A 17746-nucleotide genomic window follows, 5' to 3' on the forward strand; every position below is an offset into this window, starting at 1 on the left:
CTCTGGACACTACGCTGACAGACACAGCAAACCTTCTTGCCACAGCTCACATTGATGTGCCATCCTGGATGAGCTGCACTACCTGAGCAACTTCTGTGGGTTGTAGAGTCCGTCTTATGCTACCACGAGTGTGAAAGCACAACCTACATTCAACAGTGACCAAAACATCAGCCAGAAAGCATTGGTACTGAGATATGGTCTATGGTCCCCATCTACAGAACCACTCCTTTATTGAAGGTGTCTTGATAATTGCCAATAATTTTCATCTATTGTCTATTCCCTTTGCACAACAGCATGTGAAATTGATTGTCAATCAGTGTTGCTTCCTAAGTGGACAGTTTGATTTCACAGAAGTTTGATTGACTTGGAGTTATATTCTGTTGTTTAAGTGTTCCCTTTATTTTTTTGAGCAGTGTATAATAGAAACACGTCACCACTTCTGTATTTATCACCCACTCCTGGTTTTGGTTTACAAATACTGACGTAAAATACTGACCAAATACTGAACATGTGAACATGGCCTTAGGGCACAGTCAGACGGGCGTATAAATTGGAGCAAGATCGGAGCACAGTGCACGGACTGGCCGGCGGCGAGCCTGACCCGAATGTGAAGGCTGCATAGAAATACATGAAGCGCACAGAAGAGCCGCCGGACAGTCTGTGCACTGCGTTCCAATCTTGCTCCGATTTGTATGACAGTCTGACTGCGCCCTTAGTCATATTAATTATATATAATAGCAATGTGTATTTTCATCATACATGTTTTAACAATGGACAGAACATCATCAATGCAGGAGTAGAGAAGACCAACACATACAGTACTAAAGCGCAGTTCTTCAACAGGGAGGTAATGGTAATTTCTTTTGTTGATAACATTCCCTATTTATGGGCATCATTTTGAAAATCCTTTAGGCTATGTGCCCACGATTCAGAAATGCTGCATATTTTTTCCGCTTCTCCCTGGTATGAAAAACGCATGCGGATTTTACATGCGTTTTTCCAGCCAGGTAGAAGCGTTTGTCAAGCGTTTTTGCATGCATTTCTGCATGCGGGCTATCAAGCGCTTTCCAAGCGATTTTAGCATCACTTGGAAAAGTGCTTGACAACTTGGTCACACTATATAAATCCATGCAACCGGCATGGATTTATATAGTGTGACCAAGTAATAGTTAAAAAACCCCATTAAAAATGGTAAAAAATAAACATTATACTTACCTTCCGATGGCCCCCGGTTTCCTTCTCCGACGCATCCGATCTCCCCGGTGTCTCGCGGTTGTGTAAAATGACCTGCCATGACGTCATTTAGTGATGTGACGGGTCACGCGACCGCCGACGTCAGCGGTCTCGTGACCTGTCACATGACTAAATGACGTCATGGAAGGTCTTTTCACACCACTGCGAGCCGCCCAACAAACCGGACGCATAACTGAGGAGGCCGAGGGCCATCGGAAGGTAAGTATAATCTTTATTTTTTATTTTAAATTCTTTTTTTTTACAGGTACTATGGTACCCGGGTCTGGAGGAGTCTCCTCTTCTCCAAACCTGGGTACCATTCGCATATTGAATCGCTTCATATCCTCGTGTGTACATGTAATCATGCGGATATCAAGTGTTTCAATGCAAGTCAATGGCAGCAATTATGCTGTGTGTCTGCATAATTAATGGACATGCTGCGTATTTTTCCGCAATGATTATCCGCAGCGGAAATTTGGGAAGCATGTGCATAGCACATGCGGATTATCATTGGGGACCATGGGGCATGTATTATCAGGCTTTTTTAAGCATTTTTGATGCGGAAATTCCGTGGCAAAAACGCTTGAAAAATGCATAGTGGGCACTCAGCCTTAGGGTACATTCACACAAAGTGAATTTGCTGTGAAACATCCACAAGAATAGTAACAAAATAAATGTAGAAGAGCGGTAGAAATTCCAGTGAGTGATAGACATAATCTATTATGCATATAAGGATATAGGACAGAAGAGATTGGGATAGACCGGACTACAATCATGGTGGCCGCATCCCTGACTCACATAAGGCATTATTAATCTTTTTGTTGGGTGCAGCAAACCTAACTAATGCCAGAAACACATCTAATAAATGAGTCCATCCTCTAGTCTGGAAGCATCATCAGGAACATGTTTCTGCAATTGTGCAGCAGGTAAAATGTGACATCTGATTTCTGGAAACAATACATGTACATGTATCGAAATGTATTTGTGCAATTGTTTGGTTCTCATTGTTTGTAACCATTTCTACAAAAGGTGTATGAAATGTGTGATTGTGAGGCAGAGAACAATTCTGGTCATTCACACCAGTCTTAGATCTCAAGGGGGAAGAGATTTGATAAAGCCCCCCCCTAGAAGTCAGAGAGCATGACATCCACATGGGATGGCCTTTACATCACACAGATCTGGCCCTGGAGGATAAGGGTCTTCCTGTCTATACAACACATGGAGTCAGATGAAGGTTTTCTCTGCCTCGGCAATTAACAAAGGAGTGGGGGGTCGCATGTTGTGCTGCACATGATCTAAACATCCGGAGGAAATAACATTTCACTGCACTAAACAGCATAATAACCAAGTACCTGCAAAATGCTGCAGCCATTTACATAGCAAGCCAGCAGCAGCATCAGCCTATGTGTGCTCTGTCAGGAGGGTGTGGTGAGCAGGGGGCTATGGAGTGTGCTGGCCTCATGGAGCCAAACATTGTGCGACTGAACAAAGCATGCAGGAGCCACTGGCTGCCACATGCCCGGGCATAGCCCAGATCTAAGGGACCTGCCAGTGTCTGCTGATGCCACATGCCCAGGCAAATCCCAGATCTAAGGGACCTGCCAGTGTCTGCTGATGCCACTTGCCCGGGCATAGCCCAGATCTAAGGGACCTGCCATTGTCTGCTTATGCCACATGCCCGGGCATAACCCAAATGTAAGGGACCTGCCAATGTCTGCTGCTGCTACATGCCCGGGCAAATCCCACATCTAAGGGACCTGCCAGTGTCTGCTGATGCCACTTGCCCGGGCATAGCCCAGATCTAAGGGACCTGCCAGTGTCTGCTGCTGCCACATGCCCAGGCATAGCCCAGATCTAAGGGACCTGTCAGTGTCTGCTGATGCCACATGCCCAGGCAAATCCCAGATCTAAGGGACCTGCCAGTGTCTGCTGATGCCACATGCCCAGGCATACCCAGATCTAAGGGACCTGCCAGTGTCTGCTGCTGTCATGTGCTGTGCATACCCACACAGGTCATGCGAGGTGCACTGCATGGAGACAGGGGGCACTGGCTGCCACACTTCTGGGCACAGCTCTAATCCAAAGGGAACTTTTTGTCGGGTGTTTTTGGTTTCAGAAGACATTTTTAGTAGCCACTAGCCATGTGTGTGGCATAATGCATCAGCCACCAGCTGCCACATGTCTGTACATTGACATCTAGGGAGGGTTCCATTGTCTGATGTGGCTACAATGCAGTGTTACTCGCTGTATACAGATGCCATACAGCCCATGTTGGCACTGCTGAGATACCAGCTGTCACCTGGAAACAGCTCGTTATAGTGATTAGAGCCATAGAGCAGCATATAACATGGTGATGGAGGAGGCATGAGGTTCATCATAGCCCCGACCTCACAGCCCTAGAGAGAATGCTCGAGAGCTGCTGTTGTGCTGTATACAGTGCACAGCAGTGCCATGGTACCCTGTATATAGGGAGCATAGGGTGCCAACAACCTATCCCAGGGTGCAGACCCCATCCAGGGAGAAATCCTACTGTCTATAGTGCCACACCTACTATGGGATCCTGCATATAGGGGTATAAGCAGGGGTGGACATATCATTGGTTCAACCTGTGCAGCCGCACAGTGGCTCAAGGAATAAGGGGGCCCATTTACACCTCCAAAGCAGGAGGACTTGTACATTTTGATGAGCTACTGGACTGCAAAGGGCCCATATATTGTTCTTGACCAGGGGCCCTTTTCTATCTATGTCCGCCAGTGGTTATAAGGTGCCAACTACCTATCCCAGGGTGCAGACCTCATCCAGGGAGAAGTCCTACGGTCTAGTGTGCCACACCTACTATGAGATCCTGTATATATGGGGGGCATAGGGTATCAGCTGCCCTTGCCAGGGTACAGACCCCATCCAGGGAGAACTTCTATTGTCTGATGCTGTATATGGCAGCACAATGTCTGTCAGACAGAGGGTCACAGCCCTCAGAGCTCCTGTTGTCACCCGCTGTGTACAGCAGTATCGCCCGGATAACGGTAGGTTCCTTAGTGTGTAGCATTGGAGCAGCAGTGGCTGTAGCTAGTGTCCAGCCTGTAGGATCGGGCTGTGATCTCTGTGCGGTGGGGATGATATCGTCATACACTGCTGATACCTCCAGACAGGATGATCAGTGCAGCAGCCCTGCTCTGTGCCACTGCTGAGGTGACTGAGGCCAAGGCCGGGCACTGTGCCCATCAGAGGCTGTGCGGTTAGCGCCGGGGATGTGTTATGCTGTCATATGAATTATCGCAGAGTGTGCACTGGGCACCACTCCTCACTGTGCTAGCAATCAGCTACAAGGATGTCAGTCTGACTGGGAAAATGCAATCCAGTGCCCGAGGGTGAGGGCAGTGCGTGGTGCCCAAGGGTGAGGGCAGTGGGAGGTGCCCGAGGGTGAGGGCAGTGCGTGGTGCCCGAGGGTGAGGGCAGTGGGAGGTGCCCGAGGGTGAGGGCAGTGCGTGGTGCCCGAGGGTGAGGGCAGTGCGTGGTGCCGGAGGGTGAGGGCAGTGGGAGATGCCCGAGGGTGAGGGCAGTGCATGGTGCCCGAGGGTGAGGGCAGTGGGAGGTGGTGAGGGCGGTGCGCGGTGCCCAAGGGTGAGGGCAGTGGGAGGTGCCCGAGGGTGAGGGCAGTGCGTGGTGCCCGAGGGTGAGGGCAGTGCGTGGTGCCGGAGGGTGAGGGCAGTGGGAGGTGCCCGAGGGTGAGGGCAGTGCATGGTGCCCGAGGGTGAGGGCAGTGGGAGGTGCCCGAGGGTGAGGGCAGTGGGAGGTGCCGAGGGTGAGGGCGGTGCGCGGTGCCCGAGGGTGAGGGCGGTGCGCGGTGCCCGAGGGTGAGGGAGGTGCGCGGTGCCCGAGGGTGAGGGCAGTGCGTGGTGCCCGAGGGTGAGGGCAGTGCGTGGTGCCCGAGGGTGAGGGCAGTGCGCGGTACCCGAGGGTGAGGGCAGTGCGGGGTGCCTGAGTGAGGGCAGTGGGAGGTGCCCGAGGGTGAGGGCAGTGCATGGTGCCCGAGGGTGAGGTCAGTGGGAGGTGCCCGAGGGTGAGGGCAGTGGGAGGTGCCCGAGGGTGAGGACGGTGCGCGGTGCCCGAAGGTGAGGGCGGTGCGCGGTGCCAGAGGGTGAGGGCGGTGCGCGGTGCCAGAGGGTGAGGGCAGTGGGAGGTGCCCAAGGGTGAGGGCAATGCGTGCTGCCCGAGGGTGAGGGCAGTGCGTGGTCCCCCAGGATGAGGGCAGTGCACGGTGCCCGAGGGTGAGAGCAGTGCGTGGTGCCCGAGGGTGAGGGCAGTGTGGGGTGCCCGAGGGTGAGGGCAGTGGGAGGTGCCCGAGGGTGAGGGCAGTGGGAGGTGCCCGAGGGAGGGCAGTGGGAGGTGCCCGAGGGTGAGGGCGGTGCGTGGTGCCCGAAGGTGAGGGCGGTGCGCGGTGCCCGAGGGTGAGGGCGGTGCGCGATGCCCGAGGGTGAGGGCGGTGGGAGGTGCCCAAGGGTGAGGGCAATGCGTGGTGCCCGAGGGTGAGGGCAGTGCGTGGTCCCCCAGGATGAGGGCAGTGCGTGGTGCCCGAGGGTGAGGGCAGTGTGGGGTGCCCGAGGGTGAGGGCAGTGTGGGGTGCCCGAGGGTGAGGGCAGAGGGAGTTGCCTGAGGGTGAGGGCATTGCGTGGTGCCCGAGGGTGAAGGCAGTGTGTGGTTATCTACCCAGGAGTGATTCCTGACATTACTGGTAATTATCGGTGCGATTGTCTCCACTCAATAGCTAATCCCTTTGATCTCGGCTGTGACGGGTGAAACGATACAATCGCACGATTTTGTCCTTTGAGGTGCTCCAATATGGGATTAGATTTGCATTGCCCCCTATAGTTCTCGGACGGTAGTGACGGGGCTGCAGGCATCACTGCTAACGATCAATTCAGGTTTTGGATACTGAGCAACAAGTCACTCTGCAGCCGATCGGAATCAATGGAATTTATTGGTAACGATTGTAACATTGGATCCTGGATGATAATCGTCCTGTGTCCCGGGTACCACACACACCGCTCACTGCTACACTTATGTCACCAGAGAACGCAGCTGGTGTGGGACGATACGGACATGAGGGGGCACTCGGGGGTCGGCGGCCAATTACAAGGCGGAGACCGGTGCGTGTCCTCGGCAGGAGGGAGCCCGAGAACAGTCCGCTCTCCCCGCACAGTGCCCGGTGTCCCCGCTCCTCACACCACCGCCCGGTCCCCGCTCCTCACACCACTGCCCGGTCCCCGGTCTTCTCGCACAGTCCCCGGTCTTCTCGCACAGTCCCCGCTCCTCACACCACCGCCCGGTCCCCGCTCCTCTCGCACAGTCCCCACTCCTCACACCACTGCCCGGTCCCCGGTCTTCTCGCACAGTCCCCGGTCTTCTCGCACAGTCCCCGCTCCTCACACCACTGCCCGGTCCCCGGTCTCCTCGCACAGTCTCCGGTCTCCTCGCACTGTCTCCGGTCTCCTCGCACAGTCCCCGGTCTCCTCGCACAGTCCCCGGTCTCCTCGCACAGTCTCCGGTCTCCTCGCACTGTCTCCGGTCTCCTCGCACAGTCCCCGGTCTCCTCGCACAGTCCCCGGTCTCCTCGCACAGTGCCCGGTGTCCCCGCTCCTCACACCACTGCCCGGTCCCCGGTCTTCTCGCACTGTCCCCGCTCCTCACACCACTGCCCGGTCCCCGGTCTTCTCGCACTGTCCCTGCTCCTCACACCACCGCCCGGTCCCCAGTCTTCTCGCACAGTCCCCGCTCCTCAGACCACTGCCCGGTCCCCGGTCTTCTCAGACTGTCCCCCCTCCTCACATCACTGCCCGGTCCCCGGTCTTCTCAGACTGTCCCCCCTCCTCACATCACTGCCCGGTCCCCGGTCTTCTCGCACTGTCCCCGCTCCTCACACCAGTGCCCGGTCCCCGGTCTTCTCGCACTGTCCCCGCTCCTCACACCACTGCCCGGTCCCCGGTCTTCTCGCACTGTCCCCGCTCCTCACACCACTGCCCGGTCCCCGGTCTTCTCGCACTGTCCCCGCTCCTCACACCACTGCCCGGTCCCCGGTCTTCTCGCACTGTCCCCGCTCCTCACACCACTGCCCGGTCCCCGGTCTTCTCGCACTGTCCCCGCTCCTCACACCACTGCCCGGTCCCCGGTCTTCTCACACTGTCCCCGCTCCTCACACCACTGCCCGGTCCCCGGTCTTCTCGCACTGTCCCTGCTCCTCACACCACCGCCCGGTCTCCGGTCTTCTCGCACTGTCCCCGCTCCTCACACCAGTGCCCGGTCCCCGGTCTTCTCGCACTGTCCCCGCTCCTCACACCAGTGCCCGGTCCCCGGTCTCCTCGCACAGTCCCCGGTCTTCTCGCAGTCTTTATTGTTCTGCATTAGACAACAAAGAAACGAGTTTGCCTGTTTCTCTCCGCTGAGGGGAGGAGCAGAGGGAGTGGCCAGGCTCCCGGCTCCGCCCACTCCAGCCTCGACCTTCCAATAGCACGCGCCTTCCCCAGTGTCAGCTTCATTGTGCTGTCAGTGACGTCACAGCCTCTTATGCCCCTCTAGTGCCGTCTGGCTGCAGTGGCTCAGACAGGAGGGGAGGAAAACGCTGAGTGAGCCGGGGAGGGGCTCCTGACAGAACCGCTGCCATCTCTGGCATATTCCGGCCACAAATAAGTCGGGGAGCAGCTCGTGCACCCGCTGGATACAAGCTGGGGGGACCCCCTGAGCGCAGCGCCCGGAGAGGACCGCAGCCACCTCCGCCTCGCTCCTCCCCGCCGCCGCCGGCCACCTCGCTTTCCTTTGTGTCTGCACCCACTGCTGAGGCGAGAGGAGCGGGGGAGCGGACCATGCCCAGCTCGCTCTTTGCAGACATGGAGCGGTCCGGGAGCGGAGGAGGCGACACTCTGGACGATCAGCGAGCTCTGCAGATCGCCCTGGATCAGCTCTCCATGCTCGGGCTGGACAACGATGAGAGCTCCATGTACGACAATGAGCCCCGGAAAAAGAGCGTTAACATGACCGAGTGTGTCCCGGTGCCCAGCTCGGAGCATGTGGCGGAGATCGTGGGAAGACAAGGTACGATCGCTGCTCTAATGTGGAGGCTATGCTGGAATGTGGTACTCCTAGACAATGGGAGTACAGGCTCCTACACCGTCCTCCTGTACCCACATCCCTGGTGCTGAGCCTCCACCTGGTCCTGTAACCACATCCCTGGGGCTGAGCCTCCACCTGGTCCTGTACTCACATCCCTGGGGGCAGAGCCTCCACCTGGTCCTGTACCCATATCCCTGGGGCTGAGCCTCCACCTGGTCCTTTGCCCACATCACTGGGGCAGAGCCTCCACCTGGTCCTGTACCCACATCCCTCGGGGCAGAGCCTCCACCTGATCCTGTGCCCACATCACTGGGGCTGAGCCTCCACCTGGTCCTGTGCCCACATCACTGGGGGCTGAGCCTCCACCTGGTCCTATGCCCACATCACTGGGGGCTGAGCCTCCACCTGGTCCTGTACCCACATCACTGGGGGCAAAGCCTCCACCTGGTCCTGTACCCACATCCCTCGGGGCAGAGCCTCCACCTGGTCCTGTGCCCACATCACTGGAGCAGAGCCTCCACCTGGTCCTGTGCCTGCATACCTGGGGCTGAGCCTCCACCTGGTCCTGTACCCACATCCCTCGGGGCAGAGCCTCCACCTGGTCCTGTGCCCACATCACTGGGGGCAGAGCCTCCACCTGGTCCTGTGCCCACATCACTGGGGGCAGAGCCTCCACCTGGTCCTGTGCCCACATCACTGGGGGCAGAGCCTCCACCTGGTCCTGTGCCCACATCACTGGGGGCTGAGCCTCCACCTGGTCCTGTGCCCACATCACTGGGGGCTGAGCCTCCACCTGGTCCTGTGCACACATCCCTGGGGCTGAGCCTCCATCTGGTCCTGTGCCCACATCCCTGCGGCTGAGCCTCCACCTGGTCCTGTGCCCACATCACTGGGGGCTGAGCCTCAACCTGGTCCTGTGCCCACATCACTGGGGGCTGAGCCTCCACCTGATCCTGTGCACACATCACTGGGGCCTGAGCCTCCACCTGATCCTGTGCCCACATCCCTGGGGGCCGAGCCTCCACCTGGTCCTGTGCCCACATCCCTGGGGGCCGAGCCTCCACCTGGTCCTGTGCCCACATCCCTGGGGGCCGAGCCTCCACCTGGTCCTGTGCCCACATCCCTGGGGGCCGAGCCTCCACATGGTCCTGTGCCCACATCCCTGGGGGCAGAGCCTGCACCTGGTCCTGTGCCCACATCACTGCAGGGTGACCCTACTCCTGGTCCTGTACCCACATGACTAGGACTGTCGGAAACTTTATGCCACCAGGAGCTGCCTTGGGACTTAGCACGATGTATTGGCATGGGATGCTCCGGTGCATGCTTGTATTGTGCATCCTCCCCATAGCGGTGGCTCATGCTTTGTGCTGTGTTGGCACTGCATTTGGTTCCCCGTCTGCTGCCCTCCTTTAGCTGTGCTGTTGGTTCATGTATGTGTCTCTGCTGTTCCTACTTGTTCTCCTTTTGCTGTTTTATGGCTCCCCATGTCTAATTGTGCATTTTATCTCCATTTGTTTCCAGGTTGTAAAATCAAAGCTCTGCGGGCTAAGACCAACACCTACATCAAGACCCCGGTCCGCGGGGAGGAGCCTGTCTTTGTTGTGACTGGGAGAAAGGAAGATGTAGCCATGGCCAGGAGGGAGATCATCTCAGCTGCAGAGCACTTTTCCATGATCCGAGCTTCTCGCAATAAAAATGCTTTAAATGGGGGGTCAGTGCCCGGACCTCCAAATCTTCCTGGACAGACCACAATCCAGGTGCGAGTGCCCTACAGAGTGGTGGGTCTGGTGGTGGGACCTAAGGGGGCTACAATCAAGAGGATCCAGCAGCAGACCCACACGTACATAGTCACCCCCAGCAGGGATAAGGAGCCAGTGTTTGAGGTTACTGGCATGCCGGAGAATGTGGATCGAGCTCGGGAGGAGATTGAGGCTCACATTGCTGTACGCACCGGAGGGCTGATAGAGCTGACCGATGAGAATGACTTTCATGCCAATGGGACTGATGTTGGCTTTGATTTGCATGGAACAGGGAGCTTATGGAGCAAACCCACCCCGTGCATAAACTCCAGCACGGGTTCACGCAAGGCTTTCTCTAATTACCGCAATGACAGCTCCAGCTCTCTGGGCAGCGCCTCCACTGACTCTTACTTTGGGGGCAATAATGGCACAAGACCGGCAGATTATAGCCCTCCCAGTCCTGCCCTCAGTTATACCAACAATGGCAACAATAACAATAACGTCAATGGCAATGGATATGTATACGCCAGCGACAGCATTTCACCTGACTGCACTGAGCTGGCCTTTGACTCTGCTTTTGACCCGGCGCCAGCTCCACCTGGCACGGCTTTGATCTGGTCACAATTTGAGCGGAATGGTACAAGCAGTGTCTCCCAATCTCCTCCCTACCAAAACAATGCCAATGGGTTGCTGTCTAACCGGCGGCTCAATGGTGTGGGCTGCACTGCTCCGCCCAGGCTCTCGCCTCCTCTGCATGGAAGCAACGTGGTCCCTGAGCATCCTTTAGCACGCAGGGTGCGCAGTGACCCCGGAGGTGGCCTGAGCTACTCCGCCTACACTAACATGGGCTCCGACTCCTCCTCATCTTCCTCGTCCTCCAGCAGCAGCTCTTCTTCTTCCAGCTCGTCTTCCTCTTCGTCAGGCATGAGGAGGAAAGGCAGCCGCGACTGCTCCATCTGCTTTGAGAGTGAGGTGATCGCAGCCTTGGTACCCTGCGGCCACAACCTCTTCTGCATGGAATGTGCCAACCGCATCTGCGAGAAGAATGAGCCCCAGTGCCCGGTGTGCCACGCACAAGTCACTCAGGCCATCCGCATATTCTCCTAGTACACTCAGCAGCCTTCTTTCCTTCAGTGCTATAAATGGCTACATTCCCACTTGTATGGTGCCATACTCGTGTTTCTGTGTTTTGTACATGTATATATTATTTACCAGAACCCTTAATATATTAATATATTGTAATATATTAATATGCAAATAATATATATATAATAATGTGATGTTGCTTCTCTCCCCCCTCACTCTCTGTATGCTTGAGGTGGGGCTCATATGTCTTCGTAGTAGCCTTTCAAGCCATTTCAAAAGGCAAATAATAGTTTTATATCGGGGCCAGATGTCAAATAGTAAGTGCATGTCTCATTAAACGAGGCCCCCTCCCCCACCCCCTTGGTGCGTTCTTCTCAGTGGTACCCACTCCTGCTTCATTATGTAAATAGCTTGCAGCAACCAATTTCCATGCGCCCCCACTCCAGAAGCAATATTGATTTGTGTTCTCCAATGTCTCTGCCATTTGCAGTGGGGCGTATGGGCCTGTCTTAAATCAGCCTGGATGTTGTCACATGGTCAGTTTAACCCCTTCGACGGGGGCCCTGCTCTTGGTTACTAGGAGCTCTTAGATGTTGAAGGGGATAAAGTATGGTGGCAAGGCCTAGGGTTGTTGAGACAAGGTCTCTTACTGTAAAATAATTGGTTTGTACCTTGCCAAGTGGGAATGTGGCTTTAAAGCTGCAGTATCTGCACATTTCTTTTATTGTTTTAGGTTTTTATTTCTTTAAGGGAACTTGCTGAACACTATCCCATAGCCATTTCTTGTAGCTGGAGGAGAATCCTACATCTATCTGATTGCATGCTCCGACTATGAACAAAGAATCACAGTTTTACACTGTACAGTACTTTAAAAGAGAAATCTTCCAAGATATCTATTTTTTTTAACTTTTTGTTATGCTTATGTGTGGTTATTAGACTCTACAAATATTTTGACAAGCGGAGTGATTTTTTTTTTTTTCTTATGCCTTGAATGAACTTTTATTTTATTATAATTTTTTTTTTTTTTTATTTCTTCTTGTTTTTCTCCGGAAATGGGAAAACAAAACAAAAATGGGAAACAAATAAAAATACTCCTTTTTTAAAGAACCCCAGTGATACTGCAGCTTTAAGAAAGTAATATTAAATTGTAACATATCTTCTATAAATATATAAATATATATAATTATAAAAAAAATGGTTTTAAAAGACAAATTGCATTAATACAGATTGAAGTATTTTATTCTTTTTTTGACTTGAAGAAAAAAAATTATATTTCATATTGCAAAGATGTTTACAAGTATTTTAATTTTAAGTTCAGTGAACTTTTTTTTTTTTTTTGTAGCTGGGTTTAAATCTTTTATTTTTTCGTATGGCCTTCCGGCAAAGAACACTGTATTATTTTAATATCAACACAGGTGAAGTTGGGGAGGGAGGGGTTAAAAAAAAAAGAAATAAAAACAACAACAACACACACATACAAAACCATAAACTGCAAAAGTGTTTTTGAACAATATTGTGTTGGGATGGAGATTTTTTTTTTATAGGTTCCTGAAAACAATGTTTTAAATCTGCTTCACCCAGCATCTTTTTCTATTCCGTGATATAAAAGCCTATTTTATTCTATATTATTACGAAAACTGTTGAAATGTATGAACATATGAAGCCAACTCGAAGAACCGTTTGACTCCTTTCTAGCATTTGTATAAATAGATTTCAGTGGAGATTACAAGATTCTGTTGCACCACTCTAGTTTAGTATTTCTATTTTAATACATTTTGTTTACTACTTCTTTATGTATATGTAGGTGATGTTACTTGAGCGTAAATGTACTTTACTGAGCAAAGTTTAAAAAAGAAAAAACAAAGTATATTTTATTTTATGATAAAGGGCCTTTAACCTCATGGTCAAAAACAAACAAAAAAAATACTAATATTATATTTGCTGAAACGAGATTTGAAAAAAAAAAAAAAATTGTATCAAGAGTTTTATTTTTCTGACATTTAAAGTTCTACATAAATAAAGGTAAACCTTAAGTAATGGTGCTACTTCATGTTTTTTTAAGTATTTCTATATAAATCAAATAAAATATTCCAGAAATGATTGATTTTTTTTGTTGTTGTGTGAGTTGATCATCAGCGTTACTGTTCTGTATTTGGTTTGTCTTTAGTCTTTTATTTGGACATTCAACCTATAAATGGTGTAAGGGGGACGGTAAGAAAAGGGCTGTAAATTTAATCCGCCCAAATGATGTACGTTCTGTGCATTAATGCCTAATATCTGGTTGTTAGGGCACATTTCTGTAAATCGTATAGATGGCACTGCTGCTCTTTGTGTGCCATCATCAGTGGGTGGGTGTGTTTGGGACTGTGGGTGTGTGGGACGCATGAGCATGTTATCCTTTTGGTTAGAAAATCTCCAGATGAAGCAGAGCTGAGGCCATGTTTGTCATTGGATACAAATCCTAATTATGATTTTGCATAGGACTGCAGCACAGATCAATTTCATTACAAATTCTGCTCCACCACACATCTCGGAGATACTGATTTAGCACATGCAATTAAGGAAGCATTTACCTCTTAAGATTATTTTACATGATTGATCTTCCGGCCTTTATTTCTACTTGTTATGATCAGAATGGGCCATGAATAATTAATGATTGTGAAGTAATTTTTATAGGAAGTGGTGAATGTTCAGGCATTTTTCACCATTAGAGGTAGGCAATCTGGCACTGGCACCAGGCTTGGGCACGCCTTGTGCACTGCAGTGCCACTGGTTGATTACGGCTTCATGCAATGCTGCTAGTGTCATCATTTTATAGTGTATGTAGAGGCCTTATTAATGGAAAGGTTACATAGTGTGGGTTTGGAAAAAAAAACCACTTGCTCGACATAAATGTCACAGTATTTGAAGTATGCAGGCAGTGTATGCTGTTGTCATCCTGACCTATATATGATGTTATAAAAGTGCAGTAATGGCAGGGTAGGTGGAGGGGGGGAGCATCCTGGTGGGAAGCAGAGCTTGTTATTCTGCGCTGAATTCCTTCACCTATGATTGGGTTAATATTCTGTATGGGTAGATGAAGAGCCGCTCTGACGCCTGTGTTTCTGATGCATACATCCATCCGCAGACACAGAAATGTGCATTGAATTTTCCCATCTTTTCATCATTCCTTTTATCGGCCTTATGTTATGTTAGACATTTCATGCTGCCATTATTGATTTATTCCATGTATTAGATACAGCCGTATTGGCAGTACAGTTTTCTTGGCGCCTGCGTCCTCTCTGCATGGTCTTCCATAAAACATATTGAAATCTAGGCTTCTCTATTCAATACAATCATTGGGATGGATAATAGGATATTTTGTGTCCATGTTTAAACCACCTGTTTCACTCATTTCCACATTTTTTTTCCTTCCGTTTTGTAAGCTGCTGCCATGACATGGTGGGGTGCAGACATGCGTCCTATCCTGCCAGGGCATGTAGGGGTGCAGACATGCTGTGTCCTATCCCGCCAGGGCATGTAGGGGTGCAGACATGCTGTGTCCTATCCCTTCAGGGCATGTAGGGGTGCAGACATGCTGTGTCCTATCTTTCCAGTGCACGGTGGGGTGCAGACATGCTGTGTCCTATCCTGCCAGGGCATCTAGGGGTGCAGACTTGCTGCGTGCTATCCCGCCAGGGCATGTAGGGGTGCAGACATGCTGCGTCCTATCCCACCAGGGCATGTAGGGGTGCAGACATGCTGCGTCCTATCCCACCAGGGCATGTAGGGGTGCAGACATGCTGCGTCCTATCCTGCCAGTGCATGGTTGGGTGCAGACGTGCTGCGTGCTATCCCACCAGGGCATGTAGGGGTGCAGACATGCTGCGTCCTATCCTGCCAGGGCATGTAGGGGTGCAGACATGCTGCGTCCTATCCTGCCAGTGTATGGTGGGATGCAGACATGCTGCGTCCTATCCTCCAATGCATGCTGGTATGGGTTTGCTGGGCCATGTGTGAAGACAACATCATTGTAACCCATCTAGATTCATCATTGATATTGTGACATGGTGTCAGATCCCAAATTGCTTAGCATTTTGTACACAATATGTAACTTTTACACTTGATCTGATTGGATCCACTGCCGCCTCCCATCATTTCCCTCTTTGGTGGTAGTAAGAATTGTGGAGGGGCTTGCACAGCTTTTGGTCTTTTCCAGTGCCTTATGGGCATGAATGTGGTAAGAGATATGTATGTAAGAAGGCCTCCTGATTATCTAATTGATTACATTTTCACCTAAAATTAACAATATACATGTCATTTGGGAGGAATTTATAGCTGTACCCCTAATGAAAAAAAATTGTCATAATTGCATCATAACTTGCAATTTTTCCCTCTTTTATGCAGCTCTTGCCAAATTTTTTAAGTGGGTGAAGCTTGTGGGTAGGATTGCACGTGTGGGGTGATGTGGAGGGGGGTTTAGTTCTCATGCAAAAAATATGTTTCTGCTTGAAATTGTACATTTTTTCTACAAATCTACACAGCCCATACCTAACTTTATAAGCCGACCTGTCATGAGAGGAAATGTTATTATTCTGCAGATATTGAGTTAATTTGCAGGTTAATAGTGTTCTGAACCTTTCTGGTGTCGGCACTTAGAGCCCCGCTGCTGGGAGGAAATTAATTTTATTCCCCCCTGCAGTGTTCTGGTTTCAGTCTTGGGGGTGGTGCCGGTATGGTTCAATCACCGCTCAGGGTATAGAGGGGTGGCTGTAACTGCGACCCCAGCCCTGGGCCGCCTCTCTTTATACACAGAGCGGTGACTGAACCTGCCACCCCCAAGACTGACACTGGAATGTTGTAATTTCCCCCTGGCAGCGGACTCTATTAACCTGCATATATCTACAGATTAATAGCATTTTTTCATGTGACCGGTTCCCTTAAGACTGGCTTCTGATAACTTAGGGGTTGGCTACAGTCTAGCTTTTAAAGCCTCATTTTTAGCTGAATGTTTTTCTGGGAAAGCCAGGGCGGACATACCATTGTGCAACCTATGTAGCTGCAAGGGTGTCCCAGAGGTAAGTGGGGCCCCTTCCACATCCAAAGCAGGTGGAATTGTGCATTATGATGAGATATTGGACTGCAAAGGGGCCATATCTTGTTCTTCTGTCTGTATCCTCTCCTTTGTATGGCTACATGCCAGCCATGGACTCATTGCCCGCTCACACAGGTATCCATCACCCAGCTTTCCCAGACTCCTGAATTACAATGCAGCGTAGCTGATGAGCAGAACATCCTATCTATTGGATCGGACGGTCACTCGGCCTCCATTACAGGACTGAATACCTGAGGTGGGAGCTATTACTGTAACCAGACAGATCTATAGTCTAGTAATGGCTGATGGAGCTACAGTATAGTGGCAATTATTTTGGCTATTCCCCCAGGTTTCCAGATGTCGGTGACTGTTACCATCCTGTCAGGTGAGCACAGCACTACAGTAATGCCTCCATATTTAGCGCAGGCCGGCACTATGGCGGCACCGCTCTGGTGTAGATGGTGATGTCGCTCCTGTCTGCTGCTTGGTCAGTACACTGACAGGACAATGCTTGTCTTGGCTCTAGCAATGTCCTCTCCAGCTGCCGCTCATCCAGTTGTTTATCCCCCACACACAGGATGTGAGAGGAGTTTTGAGGAGAGGTGTGAATTGTCCTAGTGAGCAGTCAGATCAAAGGGATGAGGAGGCAGACCTTACCGGCCCAACACCCCCATTAGCCAACATGGCATGTAATTGTGTAGGGAAGCTGCTGTGCACAAGGAGAGTCCACATTTGTCTGCTTTAGAACTACAAGACCCAGCATGATTGTGTGTGTGTGTGTGTGGGGGGGGGTTATGAGGGTAATAGATGTATTAAGGAATTGTAAGGCCCCGTTCACATGGCCGATCTTTGTGTGTGTGGTAAGCAGTTTAGTTTCTTTATGGAAATCTTTCACACAGGCCCTTATAGCCTATTTACATGTTAGTTTCATTCAATTTGCAGACCAAAACCAAACATTTCAATGAGTGGGTCTACGATGATGATGGTGGACAGATGCCTCTGTGTGCTGCACGTTACAATCACACATGTGAATTCGGCCTTATTGTAATCGAAAATTATAATCCAAGTTTTCCCAGTTGCGGCTTTAGTAATTATTAAAAGGATTTCCGGTAATAGGCTAAAGAAACTTACCAGCTGGTGTTAGTTTAAAATAATAAAAAGCTGTTACTAAACCTGCGCTATGTCAGCGACACCTCTCCTGCAGCTGACATCGCAGTGCGTGTGACCACTGCAGCCAATCACTGAGCTCAGTTTGTGGCATGCATCTACTCTTGTCATTATTTTGAACTAGTGCAAGTAGATAGGCTAATGAAACATGGTCCTGGAAAACCCCTTTAAAACGGTTGATTTCGATCCCCTAAAGTCGTCATCCTATGAGGTGCCTGGTGTTTGTGGCCAGTAGCCATGTCACCTGCAGCCATCGATAAGTGCATGAGTTTGCAGTAGCGCTGTTCCACTTGACAATATTACAAGTCCATTGTTGCTCATTTATGGTCCTGTTACATGGGCA

The 17746-nt window shown here is 51.0% G+C and overlaps 1 protein-coding gene across 1 annotated transcript; it reads left to right on the forward strand.

The window, feature by feature from the left end:
* Window positions 1-7758: 7758 nt before the first annotated feature.
* Window positions 7759-12251, forward strand: MEX3B (mex-3 RNA binding family member B). Its single transcript, XM_073653138.1, has 2 exons — window positions 7759-8319; window positions 9859-12251. The coding sequence occupies exons 1-2, from the start codon at window positions 8091-8093 to the stop codon at window positions 11181-11183; spliced, it is 1554 nt and encodes a 517-aa protein (XP_073509239.1). The 5' UTR covers window positions 7759-8090; the 3' UTR covers window positions 11184-12251.
* Window positions 12252-17746: the final 5495 nt, after the last annotated feature.

The sequence above is a fragment of the Phyllobates terribilis genome, unplaced genomic scaffold, assembly GCF_046119375.1.
Source record: "Phyllobates terribilis strain yellow unplaced genomic scaffold, ASM4611937v1 Scaffold_11__3_contigs__length_659146591, whole genome shotgun sequence".
Classification (NCBI taxonomy): Eukaryota; Metazoa; Chordata; class Amphibia; order Anura; family Dendrobatidae; genus Phyllobates; species Phyllobates terribilis.